Raw genomic sequence first — 17,798 nt, 5'->3', positions numbered from 1 at the left:
CCAGAGCCAGTCTGTCTGGGTATTCCAGCCCAGAGAAAGGCAGTCTGGGTATTCCAGCCCAGAGAAAGGCTGTCTGGGTATTCCAGCCCAGAGAAAGGCTGTCTGGGTATTCCAGCCCAGAGAAAGGCTGTCTGGGTATTCCAGCCCAGAGAAAGGCTGTTTGGGTATTCCAGCCCGGAGAAAGGCTGTCTGGGTATTCCAGCCCGGAGAAAGGCTTTCTGGGTATTCCAGCCCAGAGAAAGGCTGTCTGGGTATTCCAGCCCAGAGAAAGGCTGTCTGGGTATTCCAGCTCAGAGCCAGGCTGTCTGGGTATTCCATCCCAGAGAAAGGCTGTCTGGGTATTCCAGCCCAGAGAAAGGCTGTCTGGGTATTCCAGCCCAGAGAAAGGCTGTCTGGGTATTCCAGCCCAGAGAAAGGCTGTCTGGGTATTCCAGCCCAGAGAAAGGCTGTCTGGGTATTCCAGCCCAGAGCCAGGCTGTCTGGGTATTCCAGCCCACAGCCAGGCTGTCTGGGTATTCCAGCCCACAGCCAGGCTGTCTGGGTATTCCAGTTCAGAGCCAGGCTGTCTGGGTATTCCAGTTCAGAGCCAGGCTGTCTGGGTATTCCAGTTCAGAGCCAGGCTGTTTGGGTATTCCAGTTCAGAGCCAGGGCCAACTCTGTGAAGCATTTATTTGGGCTGCAATTTCTGAGGCTGGTAACTGTAATGAACTTATCCTCTGCAGCCGAGGTAACTCTGGGTCTCCCTTTCCTGTGGCGGTCCTCATGAGAGCCAGTTTCATCATAGCGCTTGATGGTTTTTGCGACTGCTCTTGAAGAAACTTTCAAAGTTCTTGAAGGAATGTCTTCAAGTAACGATGGACTGTCATTTCTCTTTGCTTATTTGAGTTGTTCTTGCCATAATATGGACTTGGTATTTTACCAAATAGGGCTGTCTTCTGAATACCACCCCTTCACAACACAACTGATTGGCTCAAATCTTCTGAATACCACCCCTTCACAACACAACTGATTGGCTCAAATCTTCTGAATAACACCCCTTCACAACACAACTGATTGGCTCAAATCTTCTGAATAACACCCCTTCACAACACAACTGATTGGCTCAAATCTTCTGAATAACACCCCTTCACAACACAACTGATTGCTCAAATGCACTAAGAAGGAAAGAAATTCCACCATTTAACAATTAACCAGACACACCTGTTAATTGAAATGCAGTCCAGGTGACTACCTCATGAAGCTTGTTGAGAGAATGCCAAGAGTGTGCAAAGCTGTCATACGGGCAAAGGGTGGCTACTTTGAACAAATATTCAACACTTTTATGGTTACTACATGACTCCATATGTGTTATTTCATAGTTGATGTCTTCACAATTATTCTACAATGTAGAAAATAGTAAAAATAAAGAAAACCCCTTGAATGAGTAGGTGTGTCCAAACTTTTGACTGGTACTGTATATTTTGCGAAGCTTGCATTCAATTGCCAACTCCCTGTTGCACACAACCAGCTTCCGTTCCCTTTGTCACAAGTGGATTCATGGCTGATTTAACACGGAACAATCAACCCTGTTATTGTCCACCCTGTTAATTTATTTGGAACTTAATATAGTATTTTTTATTTAACCTCTTGAGATGGTAAAAAAGTGTTTTTCATGAAGTTGAACATGTAGCAGAATGTCACAATTAGGGGAAACCACAAGTTTTATTTTGACCAAGTTACACTTCTCAAAAGGCACTGAATTGGTGTAACGACCCAGTTAAGGAAGTCAGCAGTGTTTGGCATGGCATGTCATTCTGCAGTGAACTGAGAAGAGGATGGTCAGCAACACACACCCACACTAAGAAGAGGATGGTCAGCAACACACACCCACACTAAGAAGAGGATGGTCAGCAACACACACCCACACAAAGAGAGGATGGTCAGCAACACACACCCACACAAAGAGAGGATGGTCAGCAACACACTAAGAAGAGGATGGTCAGCAACACACACCCACACTAAGAAGAGGATGGTCAGCAACAGACACCCACACTAAGAAGAGGATGTGTAGCAACACACACCCACACTAAGAAGAGGATGTGTAGCAACACACACCCACACTAAGAAGAGGATGTGTAGCAACACACACCCACACTAAGAAGAGGATGGTCAGCAACACACACCCACACTAAGAAGAGGATGGTCAGCAACACACCCACACTAAGAAGAGGATGTGTAGCAACACACACCCACACTAAGAAGAGGATGGTCAGCAACAGACACCCACACTAAGAAGAGGATGTGTAGCAACACACACCCACACTAAGAAGAGGATGTGTAGCAACACACACCCACACTAAGAAGAGGATGTGTAGCAACACACACCCAAACTAAGAAGAGGATGTGTACCAACAGACACCCACACTAAGAGAGGATGGTCAGCAACACACACCCACACTAAGAGAGGATGTGTAGCAACACACACCCACACTAAGAGAGGATGTGTAGCAACACACACCCACACTAAGAGAGGATGGTCAGCAACACACACCCACACTAAGAAGAGGATGGTCAGCAACACACACCCACACTAAGAGAGGATGGTCAGCAACACACACCCACACTAAGAAGAGGATGGTCAGCAACACACACCCACACTAAGAAGAGGATGGTCAGCAACACACACCCACACAAAGAAGAGGATGTGTAGCAACACACACCCACACTAAGAAGAGGATGGTCAGCAACACACACCCACACTAAGAAGAGGATGGTCAGCAACACACACCCACACAAAGAAGAGGATGGTCAGCAACACACACCCACACTAAGAAGAGGATGGAAGGAAATGTAAACTGTCTGGGAATCAGATCTAAAAAAGTATTTTAAACTCCTCCCTCCTTGATGTGAACCCCAAAAAGTATTTTAAACTCCTCCCCCCTTGATGTGAACCCCAAAAAGCAAAGCGGGGTATGAATGTTTAAATAATATCAAGATAGTGTTGTGATCGGTTGTGCTTTTAGGGCCTAAGTGTTCTTTCTAAATCATTTTAGTATGTTGTTCCTCCTCAGTTTGGCTCTGATGATGAATAATTACTGAGATTCTCTCCTGCCCTCAGCTTGGCATGGCAGCAGCGAGGATGGCATCTAGCGTACTACTTTTGACCAGACGCTCTGAGCTCTCCCACCAAGACCAAGATACTACTACGTAGGGCTCGGGTCAAAAGTAGTGCACTATATAGGGAATAGGGTGCCAGTTGGAACGGACACAGTGGCCTGAATAACCATACTTGCATCCTAAATAGTAGGCCGTTTGAGTATGTGAATTTAATAGTATGTAACATTTAGAAAATCCAGTACACTTTAAATGCCCGGATGTCATACTCATGTTGGCCTTGACACTAGCAGATCATTTAACCTTTATTTAATCAAGCAAGTCAGTTAAGAAAAAAATCATGTTTACAATGACGTTCTACCAAAAGGCAAAAAGGCAAAAAGACGGGGTCTGGGATTAAAAATAAAATATAAGACAAAATACACATCATGACAACACAGCATGAAGAGAGACCTAAAGACAACAACTTAACAAGACAGCAACACATGACAACACTACATGAAGAGAGACCTAAAGACAACATCATAACAAGACTGCAACACATGACAACACTACATGAAGAGAGACCTAAAGACAACATCATAACAAGACTGCAACACATGACAACACTACATGAAGAGAGACCTAAAGACAACAACTTAACAAGACTGCAACACATGACAACACTACATGAAGAGAGACCTAAAGACAACATCATAACAAGACTGCAACACATGACAACACTACATGAAGAGAGACCTAAAGACAACATCATAACAAGACTGCAACACATGACAACACTACATGAAGAGATACCTAAAGACAACATCATAACAAGACAGCAACACATGACAACACTACATGAAGAGATACCTAAAGACAACAACATAACAAGACAGCAACACATGACAAGACTACATGAAGAGATACCTAAAGACAACATCATAACAAGACAGCAACACATGACAACACTACATGAAGAGATACCTAAAGACAACATCATAACAAGACAGCAACACATGACAACACTACATGAAGAGATACCTAAAGACAACAACATAACAAGACAGCAACACATGACAACACTACATGAAGAGAGACCTAAAGACAACAACATAACAAGACAGCAACACATGACAACACTACATGAAGAGAGACCTAAGACAACAACTTAGCAAGACAGCAACACATGACAACACAGCATGGTAGCAACACAACATGGTAGCAACACAACATGGTAGCAACACAACATGACAACAACATGGTAGCAAAACAACATGGCAACAACATGGTAGCAACACAACATGGTAGCACCACAACATGACAACAACATGGTAGCAACACAACATGGTAGCAGCACAACATGACAACAACATGACAACAACATGGTAGCAACACAACATGGCAGCAGCACAACGTGTTAGCAGCACAACATGACAACAACATGGTAGCAACACAACATGACAACAACATGGCAGCAGCACAACGTGTTAGCAGCACAACATGACAACAACATGACAACAACATGGCAGCAGCACAACATGACAACATGACAGCAGCACAACGTGTTAGCAGCACAACATGACAACAACATGGTAGCAGCACAACATGGTAGCAGAACAACATGACAACAACATAGTAGCAGCACAACATGGCAGCAGCATAACGTGTGAGCAGCACAACATGACAACAACATGGCAGCAGCACAACATGACAACAACATGGCAGCAGCACAACATGACAACAACATGGCAGCATCACAACGTGTTAGCAGCACAACATGACAACAACATGGTAGCAACACAACATGGCAGCAGCACAACATGACAACAACATGGCAGCAGCACAACATGACAACAACATGGCAGCAGCACAACATGACAACAACATGGCAGCATCACAACGTGTTAGCAGCACAACATGACAACAACATGGTAGCAACACAACATCGCAGCAGCACAACATGACAACAACATGGCAGCAGCACAACGTGTTAGCAGCACAACATGACAACAACATGGTAGCAACACAACATGACAACAACATGGCAGCAGCACAACGTGTTAGCAGCACAACATGACAACAACATGGTAGCAACACAACATGGCAGCAGCACAATGTGTTAGCAGCACAACATGACAACATGGCAGCAGCACAACATGACAACATGGTAGCAGCACAACATGACAACAACATGGTAGCAACACAACATGGTAGCAGCACAACATGACAACAACATGGTAGGAACACGACATGGCAGTAGCACAACGTGTTAGCAGCACAAAACATGGTACATACAACAGCACAAAGGCTAGAAGGTAAATACAACAATACATCACACAAAGCAGCCACAACTGTCAGTAAGAGTGTCAGTAAGAGTATCCATTGTACCTTTATTTAACTAGGCAAGTCAGTTAAAAACAAATTATTGTTTTCAATGACGGCCTAGGAACAGTGGGTTAACTGCCTTGTTCAGGGGCAGAACGGGAAACAACGCAGTCGCGCATGACACATTCTTAGTATGCCAAAATAGAATGTCTTATGTGAGATTTTTTTTAATCTAGTTTTTTTTATTTTTTATCTAGGTTTAAATGCCAGGATGTTATACTCATCTTGGCTCTTCTCTTCATCTACATTTGACATTGTAGTAATTTAGCAGACGATCTTATCCAGAGAGACTTACAGGAGCATTTAGGGTTAAGTGCCTTGTTTAGGGACACACCGACATTCATCTTAAGATAGCAGGGAGGGACAACCAGATATCAGAGGCACAGTAACTACTTTATTGCGAAAAAGTGTACTTACCAGCAAAGTCAGAGGGAAGGCCAAGAGACCATAGGTGTCAGAGTGTTCGGGTTGGTGTGTAGGTTTTGAGCATAGCCTGAAGGTAGGAAGGGGCCGTTCCTATGTAGGCCAGTACCATGGTCTTGTAGTGGAAGTGAGCTTTGACTGGAAGACAGTGGAGTGTGCGGAGGAGCGGGGTGACATGGGAGAACTTAGGAAGTTTGAAAACCAGGCGGGCTTCAGTGTTAAGTTGCAGAGGTTTGACGGCACAAGCAGGGAGCCCAGCCAACAGCCAGTTGCAGTAGTCTAGACGGGAGATGCCAAGTGCCTGGATTAGAACCTGCTCTGTGTTGTGCAGGGTCATGCCAAGGTTCTTTGCACTCTGGGAGGGCGACCCTGTGGAGTTGTCAACCGTGATGGAGAGGTCTTTGAGCCTGAAACCAGGAGGAAGAGCAGTTCCATCTTGTCGAGCTTGAGGTGGTGGGCCGACATCCAAGCTGAGATATCTGCCAGGTATGCAGAGATACATATCACCACCTGGGTGTCAAAAGGGGGGAAGGAGAAAAGTAGTTGAGTGTCATCCGGTTAGCAATGATAGGACAGATATGTGAGGATATGACAGAGTGACTTGAGACGCCCAGCCCTGAGAGGGTGGAGAGGAGGCAGAGCCTGAGACGCCCAGCCCTGAGAGGGTGGAGAGGAGGCAGAGCCTGAGACGCCCAGCCCTGAGAGGGTGGAGAGGAGGCAGAGCCTGAGACGCCCAGCCCTGAGAGAGTGGAGAAGAGGATCTGATAGAGCCTGAGACGCCCAGCCCTGAGAGGGTGGAGAGGAGGATCTGATAGAGCCTGAGACGCCCAGCCCTGAGAGGGTGGAGAGGAGGATCTGATAGAGCCTGAGACGCCCAGCCCTGCGAGGGTGGAGAGGATATTCTGATGGTTCATAGTGTCGGAGGCAGCGGATAGATCTAGAAGGATGAGAACAGAGGAGAGAGAGTCAGCTTTGGCAGTGAGATAACGAGAGAGTTGATCAGAGACGGCTCGCTCAAAATTAAGAAAGTCTGTGGTTTGACGCCAGAGGAGTGGAATGTTGGTTTCACGAGGAGGGGAGCGACTAGGGCCATTTTGAAGTCAAAGGGACGTAGCCAGTGGTCAGGGATGAGTTAATGAGGGCTGAGGAATGGGAGAAGGTCTCCAGAGATGCTCTGGAGAAGGGAAGAGAGCGGGCAGGTTGTCTGGAGGCCAGACCTCACTAGTCGGAGGTCATCTGGAGAGAGAATGGAGAATGAGGACAAGGTGTAGGGTAGTTCTGTGTGAGTAGAACCAGTGGACTCAATATGCTGAGTGAATGAGTAGTGGATGTCGTCAACCAATCTTTCCAAGTGGTTGACAAAGTCTTCCGCAGAGAGGGAGAAGGGAGGGGGTGGAGGATTAAGGAGGGAAGAGAAGGTGGAAAAGAGTTTCCTAGGATTAGAGGTAGAAGCATGAAATTTAGAGTGGTGGAAAGTGGCTTTAGCAGCAGATACAGAGGAAGAGAAGATAGAGGAGGGAGTGAAAGCATGATAGGTCCTCCAGAAGTGTAGTTTTCCTCCATTTTCGCTCATCTCCCTGCAGCCCTGTTCTGTAAGCTCACAATGAGTCACTCAGCCACATAGCAGGAGGGGTGTGCCGAGCCGAAATTTAGAGTGGTGACTATTTGGGGGACCTATCAGGAAATGGAACAGTGCGAGGAAATGGAACAGTGCGAGTCAAAGGATGCGGAAAGGGAGGAGAGTAGGGTTGAAGTGACAGAATCAGGAGGCACTCAAAAAGACAGCCAAGCTTCTGGGAGATTGCGATGGTTCGTTTTTGATTAGTGATCTATGTCTCCATCAGGGCCAAAAAGTCAAGAGACCGAAGGGCAGCATAGGCTGAAATGAACTTGACATTCTTGACCGCAAATTGGTAGTTCCAAACGCTGCCAGAGACCAGGAATTCCCTCAGCAATCTACACACAATCTACCCCATAATTACAACGCAAAAACATTTTGTTTTTGTGCAAATTTCTTAAAATAAAAAACAGAACTATGTTATTTAAATAAGTATTCAGACTCTTTGCTATTAGACACTAAATGAGCAGTGAGGTGCATCCTGTTTCCATTGATCATACTTGAGATGTTTTCTACAACATGTTTGCAGCCCACCTGTGGCAAATTCAATTGATTGGATATAATTTGGAAAGGCACACACTTGTCTTAAATAAGCATGCCCCTTTCAGAAAAAAATGTAGAACTAGAACTAAGAACAGATATAGCCCTTAGTTCACTCCAGACGTGACTACCCTCGACCAGCACAAAAACATCCTGTGGAGGACTGCACTAGCATCAAATAGTCCCCGCGATATGAAACTGTTCGGGGAAGTCAGGAACCAATACACACAGTCAGCCAGGAAAGCAAAGGCTGGCTTGTTTTAACAGAAATTTGCATCCTGTAGCTCTAACTCCAAAAAGTTTTGGGACACTGTAAAGTCCATGGAGAATAAGAGCACCACTTCCCAGCTGCCCACTGCACTGAGGCTAGGTAACACTGTCATCACCGATAAATCAATGATAATTGAGAATTTCAATAAGCATTTCTCTACGGCTGACCATGTATTCCTCCAGGCCAACAGATCCGCACCCCCCGTTAAAGCTACTTGCCCAGCTTCTCCTTCACCCAAATCCAGATGCTGATGTTCTGAAATAGTTGCAAATAGTTGCAATACCTGGAACTTTACAAATCAGCTGGCCTAGACAATCTGGACCCTCTCTTTCTAAAATTATCCACCGCCATTGTTGCAACCCCTATTACCAGTCTGTTCAACCTCTCTTTCGTATCGTCTGAGATCCCTAAAGATTGGAAAGATGCCGCGGTCATCACCCTCTTCAAAGGGGGTGACACTCTAGACCCAAAAATGTTACAGACCTATATCCATCCTGCCCGGTCTTTCTAAAGTCTTTGAAAGCCAAGTCAAAAAACACATCACTAGTCATTTCGAATCCCACCGTATCGTCTCCGCTGTGCAATCCGGTTTCCGAGCTGGTCACGGGTACACCTCAGATGCGCTCAAAGATCTAAACGACATCATAACCACCATCAATAAAAGACAGTACAGTACTGTGCAGCCATCTGTAAACTCTCCTTCCAGACTCATATTAAACATCTCCAATCTAAAATTATATCTAGAATTGGCTTCCTATTTCGCAACAAAGCCTCCTTCACTCACACCGCCAAACATACCCACGAAAAACTGACTATCCTACAAATCCTCGACTTCGGCAATGTAATTTACAAAATAGCCTCCAACACTCTACTCAGCAAACTGGATGCTGTCTATCACAGTGCCATCTGTTTTGTCACCACAGCCCAATATACCACCCACCACTGCGACCTGTATGCTCTCGTTGGCTGGCCCTCGCTGCATATTCGTTGCCAGACCCACTGGCTCCAGGTCATCTATAAGTCTTTGCTAGGTAAAGCTCCGCCTTATCTCAGCTCACTGTGGTCACGATAACAACACCCACCCGTAGCCTGCACTCCAGCAGGTATATCTCACTGGTCATCCCCAAAGCCAACACCTTGCTTTGGCCGCCTTTCCTTCCAGTTCTCTGCTGCCAATGACTGGAACGAATTGCAAATATCGCTGAAGTTGGAGACTTATATTTCCTTCACTAACTTTAAACATCAGCTATCTGAGCAGCTAACCGATTGCTTCAGCTGTACATAGCCCATCTGTAAAAAAACAAACATCCAATCTACCTACCTCATCCCCATACTGTTTTTTAAATGTACTTTTCTGCTCTTTTGCACACCAGTATTTCTACTTGCACATCATCATCTGCATATCTATCACTCCAGTGTTAATTTGCTAAATTGTAATTACTTCGCTACTATGGCCTATTTATTGTCTTACCTCCTCACGCCATTTGCACACAGTGTTTATATACTTTTTTTTATTCTATTGTGTTATTGACTGCACGCTTGTTTATTCAATGTGTAACTCTGTGTTGTTGTTTTTGTAATTACTTCGCCACTATGACCTATTTTTTGTCTTACTTCCCTTATCCTACCACATTTGCACACACTGTATATTGATTTTTCTATTGTGTTATTGACTGTATGTTTGTTTATTCCATGTGTTGTTGTCTGTGTCACACTGCTTTGCTTTATCTTGGCCAGGTTGCAGTTGTAAATGAGAACTTGTTCTCAACTGGCCTACCTGGTTAAATAAAGGTGTTCTCAACTGGCCTACCTGGTTAAATAAAGGTGTTCTCAACTGGCCTACCTGGTTAAATAAAGGTGTTCTCAACTGGCCTACCTGGTTAAATAAAGGTGTTCTCAACTGGCCTACCTGGTTAAATAAAGGTGTTCTCAACTGGCCTACCTGGTTAAATAAAGGTGAAATAATAAAAAATAATAAAAAATAAGGACCCACATTTGACACTGCATGTCAGAGCAAAAACCATGAGCCATGAGATCGAAGGAATTGTCCATAGAGCTCCGGCAAAGGATTGTGTCGAGGCACAGCAGCATTGAAGATCCAACAAGAACACAGTGGCCTCCATCATTTTGAAATGGAAGAAGTTTGGAACCACCAAGACTCTTCCTAGAGCTGGCTGCCTGGCCAAACTGACCTATAAGGAGAGAAGGGCCTAGGTCAGGGAGGTGACAAAGAGCCCGATGGTCACTGTGACAGAGCTCCAGTTCCTCTGTGGAGATGGGAGAATCTTCCAGAAGTAGAAAATTCTCTGCAACACTCCACCAATCAGGCCTTTATGGTAGAGTGGCCAGATGGAAACAACTCCTCAGTAAAAGGCACATGACAGCCTGCTTGGAGTTTCCCAAAAGGCACCTAAAGACTCTCAGACCATGAGAAACAAGATTATCTGGTCTGATGAAACAAAGATTGGTGAAGCATGGTGGTAGCAGCATTAAGTTTTCACTGGCAGTGACTGGGAGACTAGTCAGGATCGAGGGAAAGATGAACAGAGCAAAGTACATAGAGATCCTTGATGAAAACCTGCTCCAGAGCACTCAGGACCTCAGACTGGGGCGAAGGTTCATCTTCAAACATGACAACAACCCTAAGCACACATCCAAGACAACAAAGAGGTGGCTTCGGGACAAGTCTCTGAATGTCCTTGAGTGGCCCAGCCAGAACCCGGACGTCAACCTGATCGAACATGTCTGGAGAGACCTGAAAATAGCTGTTCAGCAAAGCTCCCCATCCAACCTGACAGATATTCAGAGGATCTGCAGAGAAGCATGGGACAAACTGCACAAATACAGGTGTACCAAGCTTGTAGCATCGTAGCCAAAAAGACTCAAGGCTTTAATTGCTGCCAAGGGCTCTTCAACAAAGTACTCAGTAAAGGGTCTGAATACGTATTATTTCCATTGAAAAAAATATATAAACTCAGCAAAAAAAGAAACATCCTCTCTCTGTCAACTGCGTTTATTTTCAGCAAACTTACCATGTGTAAATATTTGTGTGAACATAACAAGATTCAACAACTGAGACATAAACTGAACAAGTTCTCCAGACATGTGACTAACGGAAATTGGAATATGTTCCCAGACATTCCTGGGGGAATTGGCCATAGCCCTCACCCTCCGATCCAACAGGTCCAAGATGTGCTCAATGGGATTGAGATCCGGGCTCTTCGCTGGACATGGCAGAACACTGACATTCGTGTCTTGCACAAAATCATGCACAGAACGAGCAGTATGGCTGGTGGCATTATCATGCTGGAGGGTCATGTCAGGATGAGTCTGCAGGAAGGGTACCATATGAGGGAGGAGGATGTATTCCCTGTAACACACAGCGTTGAGAGTGCCTGCAATGACAACAAGCTCAGTTCGATGATGCTGTGACACACCACCCCAGACCATGACGGACCCTCCACCTCCAAATCGATCCCGCTCCAGAGTACAGGCATCGGTGTGACGCTCATTCCTTCGACGATAAATGCGAATCCGACCATCATCCCATGTGAGACAAAACTGCGACTTGTCAGGGAAGAGCACATTTTGCCAGTCCTGTCTGGTCCAGCGACGGTGGGTTTGTGCCCATAGGCGAGGTTGTTGCCGGTGATGTCTGGTGAGGACCTGCCTTACAACAGGCCTACAAGCCCTCAGTCCAGCCTCTCTCAGCCTATTGCAGACAGTCTGAGCACTGATGGAGGGATTGTGTGTTTCTGGTGTAACTTGGGTAGTTGTTGTTGCCATCCTGTACTTGTCCCGCGGGTGTGATGTACAGCTGTACAGATCCTGTGCAGGTGTTGTTACACGTGGTTTGCCACTGTGAGGACGATCAGCTGTCCGTCCTGTCTCCCTGTAGCGCTGTCTTAGGTGTCTCACAGTGCGGACATTGCAATTTATTGCCCTGGCCACATCTGCAGTCCTCATGCCTCCTTGCAGCATGCCTAAGGCACATTCATGCAGATGATCAGGGACCCTAGGCATCTTTATTTTGGTGTTTTTCAGAGTCAGTAGAAAGGCCTCTTTAGTGTCCTAAGTTTTCATAACTGTGACCTTAGTTGCCTACCGTCTGTAAGCTGTTAACGACCGTTCCACAGCTGCATGTTCATTAATTGTTTATGGTTCATTGAACAAGCACGGGAAACAGTGTTTAAACCCTTTACAATGAAGATCTGTGAAGATATTTGGATTTTTATGAATTATCTTTGAAAGACAGGGTCCTGAAAAATGGAAGTTTCTTTTTTTTGCTGAGTTTACATTTGAAAAAATTGTCAATATGGTATTGCGTGTAGATTGATGAGGGAAAAAATATATTTAATCCATTTTAGAATAAGTCTGTAAAGTAACAAAATGTGGAAAAAGTCAAGGAGTCTAAATACTTTCAGAATGCACTTAATTATAGTTCCTGTGTAGCGTATCAAACACAGTTTTCAGAGCTTTTTAAATGAACCTATCAATAAATATGTTAGTAGTTACACCTTTTAGAAAGTCATTTCTATCGGCATAATATAACATTTACTATTGTTGATGTTCTCTGCTGGTTAACAACTTCTTAGGGCCCCTTTTTTCTCCACTTCCTGTCTGAATGAATGCCCAAAGTAAACTGCCTGTTACTCAGGCCCAGAAGCCAGGATATGTATATAATTGGTAGATTTGGATAGAAAACACTCTGAAGTTTCTAAAACTGTTAAAATAATGTCATTTTCTGTTGTTGCACAAAATGTTACAATGTTTTCTGTTGATGTTTTCTGCTGGTTAGCTGGCTGAGTAGGGCTCACCAGAAGTATAGATGGTTAACTAGCTGACTAGGGCTCATCATACCTCGATGGTTGACGTGAAACATTGCTGGGACTGTTGTGAAGATGTAGTGTGTCTATATGAACACACAAACACACACACGCACACAAACTTGTTTCCCTACAGTGGGACTGTAGTGACCTGGTTTCTTGCTCTCTCTCCCTCTCCCCCTCCAGAGAAGTCATGATGTATATTCTAAGTGAGCAACGAGACGCAGCACGCTGTCCATTTCATCATTACACAGTTTGAAGAGGGAAGCTTCTGGCCGATGGAGTGTATCGTGACTTAAGGCAGAGGGAGAAAGAAAGACTCATGCTGCAGCCTAAATGGTCCCCCATTCCCTAAATAGTGCACTACATTTGACCAGAATAGGGTGCCGTCTCTTTCTCGCTCTCTTTCTCTCTCTCTCTCTCTCTGTGCATGCTGGGAGTGTTTTGTAGTTGAGAGACCGTGTGGAGGGCTCTGTCCTTACTTTTGGTCTTTTGGTCTTTTTTCAATACTTCATTTTCTATTTGTCAACAGCATACAGCTCTCTCATCCTCAGAGACTAGGATAGTATTGGGGGAGCTCGAGCGTAGTATTAGTGAGGTGGAGGCAGAGCTGGTGGGGCAAGGCAATGTAGGCCTCCAAGCTAATTTAACTGAAATACGTAGGGACCTGGGCAGTTTTGTCCAGGTTAAAGATGCTCAAGGAGATGGATGCTCCAGCTCCTTCTTCTTTGGTTTGGAAAAACAGAGTGGTGAAGCTGAGAATATGCATTGTCTACGGCTGTCTGATGGGCGGGTGACCTCTGTGGTGGGACAGATGCGGGAGCAGACTGTGGAGATTTATACTGACTTGTATAGGGCAGAACTGTGTGATCCTATGTGTGCTCAGATTTTGTTTGCAGATCTCCCTAAGCTCTCTCTGGCACAGAGGGTTGTCCCATGAACAGGCAGAGGCCGTAACCCAGATGTCCCCCGGGGCTCGATGGACTGGATGGTTTTATAAAGAATTCCGGGGAATAATTGGACTGGACTTCTTTTGCGTGTTAGTGCGTCGAAGTAGGAAGTTGCCGAAGAGCTGTCGTCGGGAGGCTCTGACTCTCCTGCCCAAGAAAGGGGACTTGTGTAAACTTAAGAACCTGAGGCCTGTGTTCTATGCGGACTATAAGATATTTGCCAAGCGTCTCGCTAACAGACTGAAGTGCCATCTGGACTCTATAGTACACAAGGACCAGACATCTTGTGTACCGGGACAGTCAATCACGGACAACTTGTTCTTAATCAGGGACATGTTGGACTTGTAGAGAGGTTCTAATGTGGACTTTGGACTGGTCTCTTTAGATCAAGAGAAGGCTTTTGATAGAGTGGACCATGAGTATCTGGTTAATGTGATGTCTGTGTTTGGGGAAAGGGTTTTGGCCTGTGTGAAGATGTTGTATGCTGGGACTTCATGTATGGTCAAGGTGGGAGGGTGGCTCAGTAGGCCGGTCTGGGTGAAGCGGGGCAGTAGACAAGGATGCCCTCTATCGGAGCTATTATATACACTAGACATTGAGCCTTTTTTGGGCCTGCTATGCAGGAGATTGCAGGAAGTGTGCTGGACAGGCATGCTGTGTTGACAGGCATAGCAGTGTTGGCGAACGCAGGTGACGTTTCTGTGATGGTCAGGGATGGGTAGGGAAGAACTTCGTCAGCGAAGGTGAACAGGGGCAAGAGCAAAGCTCTGTTATGTGGGGCATGGAAGGATATCCCCCCCCTGGGCTCAGAGAGGTGGGTCAGGAAGAACTGGGAGGGGCTGTCACAGGCAGTGGTGCCAAGACTGGCCATGTGGATGTGTTTCCTGTCCCAAGTGTCATATAAAGTGAGGATGCTGATAATCAACAACCTGGCGGCATCTTCCCTGTGGCTCCATAAACAGTCTGTCCTCAACCCTCCCTGCCGGTCTGCTCGTAGCTGGCAGATTTTTTCTGTCTGGGCCATCATTGGCTGAAGGCAGCAGTGTTGTATATGTCCGTCCACGAAGGAGGACAGGGCCTGGTTGAACCGGAGAGCAGGGTGGCTGCATTCCGACTAAAGGCGGTGCAGAGACTGCTGCACCATACTGATGTCGGCTGGAGGGAACCAGCATGCGTGCTGCTGAGGAGAGTTGGTGGATTAGGGTTGGACCGGCAGCTGATCCTCATGATGCTGGAGAGGCTCAGTACAGCAGGTACTCTGATTTTTACTCTGCAGTGCTGAGGGCCTGGAAGCTGTTAGGCCCACACAAGAAGGGGGTGTGGAGGCTGGGCTGGGGTGTGGGAGTAGCCTATCTTCAACAACCCAGCCATCCTGAAGAGGCAACTGATGGCAGCGGCTTTACTATGGCAGGGTGACCTGCAGCTGCTGGGGGAGGAGGGGTGGAAAACACAGAAGTCCACAACAAACAGGAATAACGTCTCTTAGGCTGCTGGAGGGACTCCTGGAGGAAGTCCAGGAGGCACTGTCTGGGCCGGTAAGGGGGATGTTTGAGAGGCCAAAGGGAGAGGGTCACCAATGTTTCCGCCACTGCAGTTGACGGCAGAGACTGGGGACTGGCAAGAGGGTCTGGAGGACTTGTTAGATTTGAACACTCTGAGCCTGGGGGGAGTTTGAGGGGGTGGGTTGTAAAAGCCCTCTACACCCTCTGTGTTAAGAAACATTAGGAGCCTAAAAGGAATCAAGGCACATCAGTGACAGGGGCTATGTGGGGTGGAGAGTATGGTGGGTTTTAGATGGAGGGGGCTCTACAAAGTAACACAGATGTCAGGGGACCTCCAGTGGAGGGTTCTACATGGAGCCCTGGCCACTAACAGCTGGTTGACCCGGGAGTCGGACAGGGGTATCCTTTCTGTGTCATGAGTGAAACGGTGAATCATGTGTTGCCTGTGTTAGCCAGCTAAATGTCACGAATGTCTCTGTTGGGGAAGGAGTTGACTGTTGGGATGCTCATAATGGGGTACAGGTATTCGAATAAGGAAAAAGCCGAATGTGTGTTGTTGAATTTTCTGTTTTTTTTTATTTATTTTTTTATTTCAAATTTATTTAACCAGGTAGGCTAGTTGAGAACAAGTTCTCATTTGCAACTGCGACCTGGCCAAGATAAAGCATAGCAGTGTGAACAGACAACACAGAGTGAAAGATGGGGAAATAACAGACCCTTTACTATTATTTAATGTTATTTAATGTGGTGGTCTCTGCGCGCGTGGAATTTGAGTTGTATAAAATGATATAAAGTGAGTAGATGTTTCAAGGGGATATGGTGTGTGTGTGTGGGGGGGGGGGGCATCTGTACAGCTGGGGAAGACGGGTTGGATATACGGTTGTAGAAGTGGCGAGGTTTTGGTTATTGTGATGTGTGGTGTTGTTTTGTATCGTGGGGGAGAGGGCAAGGTGAGGATGCAGTACAGGGGATATTTGTTTTTAAAAGGTCGGGGTGGTGGGATGGGGAGGTTTTAATTAAATTAAATGAGGATGTATCATTGAAGAAAGTCAAAAAGTAAAAGGTATATATATTTTTTTCTCTCTCTCTCTCTCTCTCTCTCTCTCTCTCTGTGGCTTTGGGACAAGTTTCTGAATGTCCTTGAGTAGCGCATCCAGAGCCCGGACTTGAACCCGATCTAACATCTCTGGAGAGACCTGAAAATAGCTGTCTGGCAACGCTCCCCATCCAACCAGACAGATCTTGAGGATCTGCAGAGAAGAATGGGAGAAACTCCCCAAATACAGTTGTGCCAAGCTTGTAGCATCATACCCAAGAAGACGTGAGGCTGTAATCGCTGCCAAAGGTGCTTTAACAAAGTAAATGCAAATGTGATATTATTATATATTTTTTTATAAATTTGCAAACATTTCTAAAAACCTGTTTCTGCTTTGTCATTATGGGGTACGGTGTGTAGATTGATGAGGGGGAACAACAATTTAATACATTTTAGAATAAGGCTGTAATGTAACAAATGTGGAAAAGGTGAAGAGGTCTGAATAGTTTCCGAATGCACCTTAATTTTAATTTTTACATTTTTATTTCACCTTTATTTAACCAGGTAGGTCAGTTGAGAACACCTTTATTTAACCAGGTAGGCCAGTTGAGAACACCTTTATTTAACCAGGTAGGCTAGTTGAGAACACCTTTATTTAACCAGGTAGGCTAGTTGAGAACACCTTTATTTAAGGTGCTGCTATGGTGACCAGTGAGCTGAGATAAGGCGGGGCTTTACCTAGCAGAGACTTGTAGATAACCTGTAGCCAGTGGATTTGGCGACGAGTATGAAGCAAGGGCCAACCAACGAGAGCGTACAGGTTGCAATGGTGGGTAGTGTATGGGGCTTCGGGGACAAAACGGATGGCACTGTGATAGACTGCATCCAATTTGTTGAGTAGGGTGTTGGAGGCTATTTTATAGATGACATCACCGAAGTCGAGGATCGGTAGGAAGGTCAGTTTTACGAGGGTATGTTTGGCAGCATGAGTGAAGGATGCTTTGTTGCGATATAGGAAGCTGATTGTAGATTTAATTTTGGATTGGAGATGCTTAATGTGAGTCTGGAAGGAGAGTTTACAGTCTAACCAGACACCTAGGTATTTGTAGTTGTCCACGTATTCTAAGTCAGAACCGTCCAGAGTAGTGATGCTGGACGGGCGGGCAGGTGCG

General features: G+C 45.7%; 1 protein-coding gene across 1 annotated transcript in view; it reads right to left on the bottom strand.

Annotated features, from left to right (window-relative positions):
• Positions 1–6,220, bottom strand: part of LOC110523058 (gamma-aminobutyric acid receptor subunit gamma-3) — a 130,157-nt gene extending 123,937 nt beyond the window's left edge. Inside the window, exon 1 of the mRNA XM_090236717.1 lies at positions 5,993–6,220. Within this exon, the coding sequence (XP_090092843.1) occupies positions 5,993–6,220 (228 nt within the window). The remainder of the gene's footprint in view (positions 1–5,992) is intronic.
• Between the last annotated feature and the right edge of the window lie 11,578 nt (positions 6,221–17,798).

Source organism: Oncorhynchus mykiss, chromosome 5 (genome assembly GCF_057628025.1).
Source record: "Oncorhynchus mykiss isolate SJ-2025 chromosome 5, ASM5762802v1, whole genome shotgun sequence".
NCBI lineage: Eukaryota > Metazoa > Chordata > Actinopteri > Salmoniformes > Salmonidae > Oncorhynchus > Oncorhynchus mykiss.
Note: the sequence above shows the minus strand (reverse complement) of the source record. Positions and strands in the feature narration are given on the sequence as shown.